The sequence below is a fragment of the Jatropha curcas genome, chromosome 1 (genome assembly GCF_041381405.1).
Source record: "Jatropha curcas cultivar XTBG-Jc1 chromosome 1, XTBG_Jcur_1.0, whole genome shotgun sequence".
Taxonomy (NCBI): Eukaryota; Viridiplantae; Streptophyta; class Magnoliopsida; order Malpighiales; family Euphorbiaceae; genus Jatropha; species Jatropha curcas.
The window spans coordinates 8,657,664-8,670,034 of record NC_143151.1 but is presented as its reverse complement, the minus strand read 5'-3'; the positions used below and the strand labels follow the sequence as shown (position 1 = coordinate 8,670,034).

General features: G+C 35.6%; 1 protein-coding gene and 2 non-coding genes across 3 annotated transcripts; 2 read left to right on the top strand and 1 right to left on the bottom strand.

The window, feature by feature from the left end:
• Window positions 1-998: 998 nt before the first annotated feature.
• LOC149498945 (small nucleolar RNA R71) lies at window positions 999-1,105 on the bottom strand. The gene has a single exon (XR_016319059.1). It is a non-coding gene; the product is annotated as a small nucleolar RNA R71 (small nucleolar RNA).
• A 391-nt stretch (window positions 1,106-1,496) lies between these two features.
• On the top strand, window positions 1,497-5,272 carry LOC149498944 (uncharacterized). The gene is made up of 6 exons (XM_089721385.1): window positions 1,497-2,502; window positions 2,626-2,958; window positions 3,058-3,336; window positions 3,628-3,876; window positions 3,973-4,109; window positions 4,655-5,272. Exons 1-6 carry the CDS (start codon window positions 1,497-1,499, stop codon window positions 5,270-5,272), a joined length of 2,622 nt encoding a protein of 873 aa, XP_089577511.1.
• Window positions 5,273-11,581: 6,309 nt separating this feature from the next.
• Window positions 11,582-11,688, top strand: LOC149498943 (small nucleolar RNA R71). The gene has a single exon (XR_016319086.1). It is a non-coding gene; the product is annotated as a small nucleolar RNA R71 (small nucleolar RNA).
• The last annotated feature ends 683 nt before the right edge of the window (window positions 11,689-12,371 follow it).

The window sequence follows — 12,371 nt, the reverse complement described above, 5'->3', positions numbered from 1 at the left end:
GGTTTTTATTATAAGTAGAAATACATATAATAGATAGTATAATTCTATACTGAGAAGTTGAATTATATCTTACCATATGTAATTAAAGAATTCTTTATTGTATGTTACAAGCTTTTACATAGAAAGGGAAAATCCTGTGTATGATTAATTATTCTAAGTATCTTACTACACACTTATCTTCAGAGTTAATTAAACATTAGATTTAGCATAAATAGAAATTAATCACTTCTGTATTCATATTTCTGTAAACACATCATTAAGAGTAAAGTAGCAAGTGAACTCAACCTGTTCCTCGTGGGATTGATCTTTTATTACTACGTTGCGATTCGTATACTTGCGAGAACTCAAAAGAGACGCAACAAGTTTTTGGCGCCGTTGCCGGGGATCGGTGTTCTGTCATTTAACGAAATATTCTTATATGTGATTTGCAGTTTATTTTAATTAAGATACTTACCTGTTTTTGATTCAAAATTTTGCAGGAACACATAATTCACATACACCATATGCCAAATACCAGATCTTCAAACAGTGAACTAGAGGATTATCAGCCTGAGATTGAACAGTTCCTTTCACAACAAAAGAAGAAAAAGAAAAGAAGAAATTCAAGAGTTATGGGTGATGGAAATCTGCCATAGAGGTTGATGGGCTATGTTACTCCAAGTTTAAACGGTTCACAAAAAGGAGTAGTACGTCCACCGGTAAATGCTAACTAGTTTGAGATTAAACCTGCTCTATTATAGATGATCCAAAATAGTGTTCAATTTTATGGATTACTGAATGAGGATCCTAACTCGCATATAGCCAGTTTCCTTGAGATCTGTGATACATTTAAAATGAATTCAGTACCAGCAGATGCTATTAAGTTACGTTTATTTCCTTTCACATTGAAAGATAAGGCAAAAGCTTGGTTGAATTCATTACCACCAAATTCTATCACTACCTAGGAACAACTAGCCCAAGCCTTCCTGTCTAAATACTTCCCACTAGCAAAAACCACTAGGCTTATCAAAGAAATAACCTCATTTACCCAACATGAACATGAATCCCTATATGAGGCATGGGATCGCTATAAAGAACTCCAATGAGTTTGCCCACACCATGGCCTTCCCCAAAATATATTGATTCAAACCTTCTACAATGGGGTAACACCTTCTACAAGAGGAACTATAGATGCTATGGCAGGGGGATCATTAATGAAGAAGACTACTAATGATGCAATTGAGTTACTAGAAGAGATGGCCAACAATAGTAGCATATGGCCAATCGAAAGGACTCAGGTAAGTCATTCTACTACTAATAATGAGTCTTCATCTTCTTCAAGGAATTCGGTAAAGAAAGTGCATGAATTAGATCCCTTAAATATGATGCAAGCACAGATTTCTGCTCTGTCATATAAAATTGATAATTTAAACATAAATAAATCAACATCTCTTATTTGTGACAATTGCGGTCAAAATGGGCATGTGTCAAATGAATGTAATTATAAGCATCCGGTTATGGAGGAACAAGTGAATTATGTCCAAGGACAAGTTCGCGGTCCATATTCGAATACTTATAATGCTAAAAATCATAATTATCATAATTCTTTTTGGAGAAACCATGATAATCAAGATAGGGGAAATCAGGGTAGTCAATCTCAAGATAGACTAGGACAATTGACTAATAAAATTGATAAATTTTTGGAAGGAATTAACCAAAAGATGAGTAGTCAAGATGATAGTTTTAAATGGTTAGAATCAAAGTTTGACAAGTTATTCAAAAACCATTCATCATCCATACATAATTTGGAGGTACAAGTAGGGCAGCTTGCAAATGCTATTTCCTCACGTGAAGCGGGAAATCTTCCTAGTAATACAGAAAAGAATCCTAGGGAAAATGTAAGTGCCATTGCCTTACGAAGTAGAAAAATAGTAGATAAAATAGTTCCTTCAAGTATTGATGCTAATGTTTTGAATAATATAACTGTGGAGCCGGTTTGTGAACCGAGCATTGAAGTAAATAATGCAGGATCAAGAGAACAAGAAAAAGGAAAGGACAAGGAGAAGGATAATGTTAAAGCTTATCAATCTAGGCCACCTTTTCCGCAAAGGCTTAAGAAGCAAGAGCAAGATAAGCAGTTCTTAAATTTTATTGATAAATTGAAAAATTTGCATATCAACATGTCACTCATGGAAGCTATCACACAAATTCCAAACTACGGTAAGTTCCTTAAAGAATTGATCTTGAAGAAACGTAGTTGGGAAGATGTGTCAACAGTCACTCTGACTGAGGATTGTAGTTCCATAATCTCAAGTAAGTTACCTACTAAACTCAAAGATCCAGGGAGTTTCACTATACCATGCAAATTAGGTAAAGTAGATTTTCCTAGATGCCTTTGTGACTTAGGAGCAAGTATTAATTTGATGCCATTATCTCTCTTTAAGAAATTGGGATTAGAAGATGAAGTTAAGAGAACTAATATGGTTTTACAACTTGCTGACCAAACTATTAAAAGACCCTATGGTATCATTGAGGATGTACTTGTTAAGGTAGACAAATTTATTTTTCCAACTGATTTCGTCATACTTGATTTTTTTTATGATAAAAATTGTCCTCTTATTTTAAGAAAATCATTTATGAACACAGGGAGGGCATTAATTGATGTTTCAGAAGGAAAATTAGTTCTTAGGATAGGTGATGATGTTATTGAATTCCATATAGACAAAGCTATGAAATATCCTATGGATGAGGGAAATTGCATGAGGATTGACATAGTTGATGCATGCATACAAGAAATATTTACCCTGGAAAATAGTGAAAAATATGAGGAAGAAAATGTCAAAATTGAAGAAGAGGAGTTTATAAATTTAAGACCTGAAATGTTACTTAGGGAGCATGAGCCTTTGCCACCATCAATTGAAAGTCCACCAATAGTAGACCTTAAAGAGTTACCAAGTCATTTACGATATGCTTTCTTAGGTAAAGATCACACACTTCCTATAATTATTTCTAACAAATTAACTGTAGATCAAGAAAATGACTTGTTAAAAATTGTTAGAAATAGGATTAAGAGTATAGGATGGCAAATTTCTGACCTTAAAGGGATAAGTCCAAATCGAGTCATGCATTACATCAATCTTGAAGATGGACATATACCTAAGGCAGAAAGACAAAGGAGACTTAATCCTATGAAAGAAGTAGTGAAGAAAGACATTATCAAGTTGTTAGATGTAGGAATAATATACCCAATTTCGGATAGCCAATGGGTTAGTCCAATTCAATGTGTGCCTAAAAAGGGAGGAATGACTGTGGTAAAAAATGAAAATGGTGAACTAATCCCTACTAGGATCACTACAGGTTGGAGGGTATGTATTGATTATAGAAAACTCAATTCAGCTATAAGAAAATATCATTTTCCATTACCATTCATAGATCAAATGTTAGAAAGAATTGCTGGTCATGCTTTCTATTGTTTTCTCGATGGATATTCTGGATATTTTCAGATTTATATCTTTCCAAATGACCAAGAGAAAACCACATTTACTTGTCCATTTGGTACATTTGCATATAGACGCATGTCTTTTGGATTATGCAATGCACCTGCAACATTTCAATGTTGCATGACCGTGATTTTTAATGACTACATAGAGGAAATTATGGATGTATTCATGGATGACTTTTCTGTTTATGGTGATTCATTTGAAAGTTGTTTGAAAAATTTAGATCTTGTATTGTCAAGATGTGAAAGTGCTAACTTGGTTTTGAATTGGGAGAAATGCCACTTTATGGTTGACGAGGGCATTGTTTTAGGGCACAAAATAAGTAAGGAAGGAATCCAGACAGATAGGGCAAAGATAGAAGCCATAGAAAAGTTACCTCCTCCTACTACGGTTAAAGGTATAAGATCTTTTCTAGGCCATGCAGGGTTTTATAGAAGGTTTATAAAAAATTTTTCTATCATTGCTAAACCTCTAACTAACTTACTTGTTAAAGATGCATCTTTTGATTTTTCTCCAGAATGTTTTAGAGCTTTTAATACTTTAAAGAATTCATTAATAAGTGCACCTATTATGGCAAAACCCAATTGGGGATTACCATTTGAAATAATGTGTGATGCTAGTGATGTTGCTGTTGGTTGTGTTTTAGGCCAAGACATGAGAAAAAGTTGCATGTGATATACTATGCTAGCCATGTTCTAACTAGTACTCAAATGAATTATACAACTACTGAGAAGGAAATGTTGGCTGTGATATATGCATGTGATAAATTCAGATCATATTTGTTAGGAGCCAAAGTCATAATCTATACTGATCATTCTGCATTGAAATACCTATTTGCTAAGAAAGATGCAAAACCACGTCTTATTCGATGGGTATTATTATTGCAAGAATTTGACATTGAAAATAAGGACAAGAAGGGTTTTGAAAATTTAGTTGCTGATCATTTATCACGTTTGGAAAATGAAGAAGGACCAATAGGAGAATCTACAATTATAAATGAAAGTTTTTCGGATGAGAATTTAATGTTAGTACAACATGTTCACACACCTTGGTATGCTGACATTGCAAATTTTCTAGCTTCTAACATAATACCTCCAGATATGACTTATGCACAAAGGAAGAAGTTCTATGCAGATGCTAAAAATTTCTTATGGAATGAACCATTCTTGTTTAAGATATGTATGGACGGTATGATTAGAAGGTGTGTAGGGGAAACAGAAATACAAGATATACTTATGCATTATCACTCTAGTCCATATGGAGGGCATCATGGAGCGAATAGAACTGCTTCAAAAGTTTTGGAAAGTGGCTTTTATTGGCCTACTCTATTTCAAGATGCACGTATATTTGTCTCTCATTGTGACAGGTGTCAAAGGGTTGGCAACATAAGTCGGAAAGATGAAATGCCTTTGTCCAACATACTGGAAGTAGAAATATTTGATGTATGGAGGATCGACTTTATGGGACCATTCCCCATTTCACAAAGTAAAAGTTATATCTTAGTAGCTATCGACTATGTTTCCAAATGGGTGGAAGCACAAGCTTGTGTCACAAACAACGCCAATACAGTGGTCAAATTCTTAAAAGTACTATTTACCAGATTTGGAGTTCCAAGAGCAATCATAAGTGACGGAGGTACGCACTTTTTAAATAGATCTTTTGAAAGCCTTTTGAGGAAATATGGAGTACACCACAAGGTATCTACCCCATATCATCCACAAACTAGTGGTCAAGTGGAAATTTCAAATCGTGAGCTTAAGTGGATTTTGGGAAAAACTGTCAATTCATCCTGAAAGGATTGGTCACTTAAACTCGATTATGCACTCTGGGCATATAGAACAGCATTTAAGACACCAATCGGGATGTCTCCATACCGTTTAATTTATGGAAAGGCTTGTCATCTACCCTTAGAATTAGAGTATAAGGCATACTGGGCAATAAAGTCTTTGAATTTTGATTTAAGCAAAGCTGGTTACAAAAGGAAACTTCAGTTAAATGAACTTGATGAGATCAGATTATTAGCATATGAAAATGCCAAGTTGTATAAGGAAAGAACTAAGAAATGGCATGATAATCAGATTCGAATCAAATCATTTAAAGAAGGAGACAAAGTGTTATTATTTAATTCAAGACTACGCCTATTTCCTGGAAAATTGAAGTCAAGATGGAGTGGACCATTTGAGGTGATCAAAGTTTCAGATCATGGAGCATTAGAGTTGAAAAATTTCTCTAATGGTTCCACGTTTATGGTCAATGGACAGAGGTGTAAGCTTTATTTGGGTACTAAAATTAATGATCCACCACAAGTAACATTTTGAATCAAATAGGTATGTATAATATCAATGACTAATTAATATACTTTGTTTATTATAACTTATAATTTGATTATTTGTTTTTATAAGTTATCTCTAAAAAAAAAAAAAAAAAAGGAACTCATCAAAAGTCAAGTGTGCAGGGAATTTATTTTTGCAGGAAACCAAACTCGCGAGCACGAATAAAGAAGGCGCGAGCGCGAATGTTGCAAAAAAGAGACAGAAGCTTTTTAACCAACATTCGCGGCCGCGACAAAATAAAGCGCGAGCGCGAATTCTCCACAATGGAAGTCAGAAGCTTCAAGATCCCCTCTCGCGGTCGCGAAAATATAAAGCGCGAGCGCGAGTTCTCTGCAAAACAAATCAGAAGCATTGAGATCCACTTTCGCGATCGCAATCACATCAAGCACGGGCGCGATTAGGGTACAACAGAGGACAGAAGCACGGAGAGAACCATTCGCGAGCGCGAATTTCAGACGCGATCGCGACTCTAGCAAAATTACTGGCGCGATTCCATAAATTTTTGGCGCAACTTCCCAACGGTCAGAATTCTCAACTGCCCTCTCACATTCAAATTCAATTCTTGCCCTTCCCAAGATATTCAAACCTGCAAAAACTGTAAATACCCTTCCCAAATCCAATCAAAACTCTTCCTTTTCAACTTCCCCATTAACTACTCAACCCTATCTTTCCCTAAATTCATCTATATAAGAGTTTCCATTCCCTTCTTTACAAACCCCCAAGCTTCATCTGTGCAAAAACCCATTCCTAGCAATCCCCTTTTCTGTGTGTCTTGAACGAAATATCTCCATCCACACTCACACCATGCCATTCAAGCAAAAAGCCAAGAAGAACAAGGAAGGATCTTCCTCCTCTGCACCAGCACGAAGGGATTTGGCCTCTAGGTATAAGGCTCCTTTCCCTATATATACTATAGAAGAAGGAGAACGCTTCACCCGCCTTGCCAAGTGCAATTTCACAGGTATGTATCTTCTTGACCAAACCTTTTTACAGAATACTGGCATTTTAGAGAAAGTGCAGGAATATTTGAAAACTCTGAACTTTGAAGTATTTAGTTAATTACAAATTCCTGAAAGTGCTAAATTAAGTTTAGAATTATTGACTACCATTGATTGGGTAGATGACACAGAAATGGCCATCAAATTTAGAGTGGATGGAGAGGAATTAACTGTGGATTATGATAAAATGCACCAGTGGTTAGGATTTCCCAGAAACGGATGTGCTTCTAAATCGAAAGGTTGGAATGCATCTTCCGTTTGGGAAATGCTGACGGGTCAATCGTCTTTTACTCCTCGGAATGCTGGAAATAAATGGATTAAGGTTGAGAGTATTTTATACCTACATAAATATTTGTGTTATGCTTTGTTTGGACGAGTGGAAGCCTCCAAAGTCCAAACAAGAGACTTGTTTGTGTTGGAATCTATTTTGCAGGGAAAACGAGTGGATATTGCAGGTATGGTGCTCGATACAATATACAACGTCTCTCGTCATCATGGCAAAGTTACTTTAGGAGTCGATAGTACGGCACCTATCTTGGCATATGCTGCTCGTATGCCTATTCCACCTTATCAGCCCCAACCTATAGACATTTTTCGGTATATGGATGGTGCATTCTTAAAAAAGACAGGTTTAGTTAAGGAAGTGAAAACAGGCACCACAGTACTCTATCGTTGGAAGCCATGGGAAAGAAGAGTCGGGCACAGCGATCGCGATGAAGGAACCTCTGAAGCACAAATGCAAAGACAGCGGAAAGGCAAAGCACCAGTCACATCATCTTCTCACGCAGAAGAAGAAGAAGATGAAGTCGCTGGATGGAAGCAAGTGTTGGGTAAAGTGGAAGCATTACAGCAATCGCAGGAAACTTTGCAAGTCACCGTATTTGACATGGGACAAAAACTGCATACAATCCAAAAAAACCACGATCGGATGGAACGGAAGTGGATGAAATATTTCCACCACCAAAACATCGAATTCACTCCGTCACCTCCAGGTTCTCCGGAGGCCTAAGGTTTTTCTCTCCCTTTTTAATTTTCATTTCTATTTTCAAATGTTCTTGTGTGTTTATGCATGTGTCGTATGTTTTGTTTGCATTTCTCCTCCCACAATGAGGACATTGTGTCTTTTAAGTGTGGGGGAGACCTACAAGTTCTCAGTTCATTTCATTTCATATAAGTTAAAAAAAAAATTGTGACAATTAAAAAAGTCAACTTCTTTGCCTTAGTTCAATGTCTTGATCTCTACATGTTGATTTGTTTGTATTTTGCTTGTTGAAATAGAAGTCTTGAATAATATACCATGATTAAAGAGATTAAAATGCTTATATGAACTTAAGTATTAATATATTACATATGACATATTGAAATTTTCAAATAGCAAATTTTAATCTTTAGTTAACTATCTAGACATTATCTTTTATTTTAGAGAAGCTTGAATCCTAACTTGAATGAAGAATAGGAAGAAAAATGGAAATTAAATACTTGTATGTTTCAAGTCAATAAAGGATGAAGGTATGTTCAAGAGAGAAAAATATATGATAGAGGGAATAACAGAAAATCTGTTCCAAAGTGAAGTGGTATGGAGCATAAAATGCAACCACTTATCATTTACATTCCCACATACCTTGAATAAAAATGATAGCAAAAGACAAAAAAGATAGCAAAAGAAAAAATGTGGTATGGAGCATAAAATGCAACCACAAAAGAAAAGAAAAAAAAAAAATATATATATATATATATATATATATAAAGCAATGAAGTGGTATGGAGCATAAAATGCAACCACTTAGTGAGATAGAAATAAGATTACCTAAAAATGCCTTGAGATAAGAAACAATACATGTATGCTATCTAAAGTACTATCTATTCTTTGCATTCTAAGGATGGAGGATTGCCTATCTCATATCTTGAAATGACTAGATTTCTTATACTTTAGATTTTTGTTTTCTATATTGAAATTTTTACATGTCATATTCATTTACACTACTTTGTTCATAAATACATAAATCTCTTATCTTTGGTAGCTTATTTAAGAAGTCTAAATCAACAAATAAAAACAAACATGATCAACATGAAGTTCAAAAAGAAGGATGAATATTTTGCTTAGGGACAAGCAAAGAGCTAAGTGTGGGGGAATTGATAGCCTCGCAAAGCAGGCAAATCTTGTTATGTTATTTTCATATAAAATTGCATGAATGCATGATGTTTTTATATATTTTATGTTTGTTCGTGTTGTTTTTGTTTCAAAGTAATTTTTAGGAACACAGTTGGAGCAAAGATTTGTTTTATACAAAGAAGGCCAAAACAAGTTGAAAAAAATGGAAGAAATCCTTAAACCAGCCTTCGCGCCGCAAAGCAAGTCGCAACAAATAAAATGCCCAAAGTCGCGAGCACTACCTGAGGTCGTGTGCGCAACCTACACCCAGAAAAGACAAGTTACGAGCCCGACATTCACATGCGCGGGCGCGAGAAGCACTTCTGAGAGTCAGAAGGTTTGCAAGCAAAAGTCGCGAGCGCGACATCCATCTACGCGGGCGCGAGAAGCACTTCTGAGAGGCAGAGACATTTGAAGCAGAAGTCGCGAGCGCCACCTTTAACCTCGCGAGCGCGAGTCGAGATTTCCAGAAGACGTAATTGCTACCTTTTCATTAGAAATACATATCTTTCCATGCAAGGGTCAGGACTCTTCCCAAGAGAAGTCACCTCAAGCACCTTTTGGCCAACCAATCACCACCAAAACCACCATCACTCTCCTCCTCTATAAATAGCAATCAAAGTGAAGCAAGAAAGGAGATATAAATTGATTCATATTGAGAGTTAGATTCAGAAACAGAAAAATTTAGATTGTATTAGGAGAAGTGTGATAGTAGTACTTAGAACAAGTTGACGAGAGTCACTTGTTATTGATTGTGCCAAGAACATCAAGAAGTTCCTCGAGGTGTGACGCCCTCCGGATGCTTGAGTTAGATTACTTCTTTCTCTTCTTTTATAGACTTGTTGTATGTTGTTCTTCATAACTCTTCTATGCAAAGCAACAATTTAAAGTTGGTAGCATTCAATAAAAATTCCTTAAGTTATCTTTTGATCTTTGTTTAATCAAGGTTACTGAATTATATTCTCACAAGGAAATAGTTTAGTAAAGATCAAAGAGATTTAATTCATTGAGTTGAATTTACATATGCATATTTCACTTATTTCCGTTAAAGTTAAATCTGTCTTATTGAAATAATCAAAGAATAAGAATTAGGTTTAATATTTAACAAGATAGGGTTTTTATTATAAGTAGAAATACATATAATAGATAGTATAATTCTATACTGAGAAGTTGAATTATATCTTACCATATGTAATTAAAGAATTCTTTATTGTATGTTACAAGCTTTTGCATAGAAAGGGAAAATCCTGTGTATGATTAATTATTCTAAGTATCTTACTACACACTTATCTTTAGAGTTAATTAAACATTAGATTTAGCATAAATAGAAATTAATCACTTCTGTATTCATATTTCTGTAAACACATCATTAAGAGTAAAGTAGCAAGTGAACTCAACCCGTTCCTCATGGGATCGATCTTTTATTACTACATTGCGATCCGTATACTTGCTGGAACTCAAAAGAGATGCAACAATCTGCTAACGCTTTTTCAAAATCAAGATTTCCAATATTACAATGGATAGAAAAACTTCCTGGATCCTTTAATTTTGGAGGCAATTTATTTTGAATGATTGCACTACACTCCTTTGTCAACATTACCATCCTTTGATCATCAATCTTCCTTTTCTTGCTTAGGATCTCTTTTGGGTAATTTTGTATAACTGGGCATTTGAGCAAGGGCTTTAGCAAAGGTATGTTAATTTGAAGCTTTTTGAAGACATCAAGAAATTTGAGGAAACTCTTGTCATCTTATGTTTTCTTTAACCTTTGTGGGAAAGGAACAGTTGGAACATAGGGCTTTACTTCCTCTTTCTCTGCTAGGTCAATGATGGGGATTTTTTTCTGCTCATCCTTCTCTTTCTCTACCCTGGGTGGATCCTCCAACTATTTGCCACTCCTCAAAGTGATAGCTTGTACTTGTTCTTTAGGATTTTTTATAGTGTTACTAGGAACGTACCTTGGGGTCGGGAGGCCATCATGTTTGCAAACTGCCCTAGTTGAATCTCCAAGTTTCTTATACAGCTTATTGGATTTTGTTGTTTTCTCGGGTTTCATTCATGAAGTCCATGTGCAATTTAGAGAGGGCAGTAAGGAGATCATCATGAGACTTTTTCTCTTGAGGTAGAAAACCTGATGGTGCATTCAAGGCATTGTTTGGATTCCCATATGAAATATTAGGGTGATTCCTCAACTTGTTATCATAAGAGTTAGAGTATGGGTAATTCTTCCTTCCTTGATTCATCACATAGTTTACTTGTTCCAAAGTTTGCGGATTTAAAGAATCTAACATGCATTCTCCAATCCCATGTTGTCCATTACACCTGTCACAAGCTTGCACAATAGAATTAACCGAGTTAATAGTCAATAAGTCCAACTTCCTTACCATATTGTCTACCTTGGCATTAAGTGTGGTGATGGCATCAATCTCATGAACTCTTGCAGTCTTCTTCCTTTCGGAGTTGCTTTGATAATGACTATTGCTTGCCATCTCTTCTATCAAGTCATACGCCTCATCAATTTCTTTTCTTTTAAAAGATCCACTTGCAGCTGTATCTAGAGTAATCTTAATGTTAGGAGATAATGCATTATAAAGAGTTTATACCTACAACCACATAGGCAAGCTGTGAGGTGGGAACTTTCTTAATAAGTCCTTGAATCTCTCCCAAGCTTCATTCAAACTCTCTTGATCATGGTAGACAAAGGTCATTATCTTGTTGCGCAGTTTGTGGTCTTTGAAGATGGAAAGAATTTGGCTAAAAATTTTTTGGCTAATTCCTCCCATGTTGTAAAACTTCCAGCAGGGCATGATTGTAACCATGATCGTGCTTTGTCCCTAAGAGTGAAAGGAAAGAGTCTTAATTTTATAGCATCCTCAGAAACTCCATTTTGTTTGAAAGTATCACAAATCTCTAAGAAATTTGTGATATGGGCATTAGGATCTTCGCTAGGTAAACCTCCATATTGAATTGAGGTGGAAAGCATTTGGATAATTGCAAGTTTAATTTCAAAATTGTTAGCTTCCACCCTAGGTCTAGTGATACTCGAGGTTGTTCCATTGAGAGAAGGTGTTGTGTAATCTCGCAAGGTGCGGACATGAGGTTGAGGTCTGTCCTGAGGGTTAACTTCATCGTCCATGTTTGCTTGCTGTTCTGGTTTGTTCCCAAGTGCTCTTCTAGCAGCGTTGTTCCTACGACAAGTCTTTTCAATATCTGGATCAAAGATCAAGGGTTCAGTCCTACCTGATCTTCTTTACATAAAAGGCTGAAATAATCTTCTAGAAAAATTAAATAAAAAAAAATGAATGTCTAAATTAATAATAGGGTAATTACTATTGATATTGGTAACCCCAATCCCCGGCAACGGCGCCAAAAACTTGACATTGATATTCGCAAGTGTACGAAATTGCAA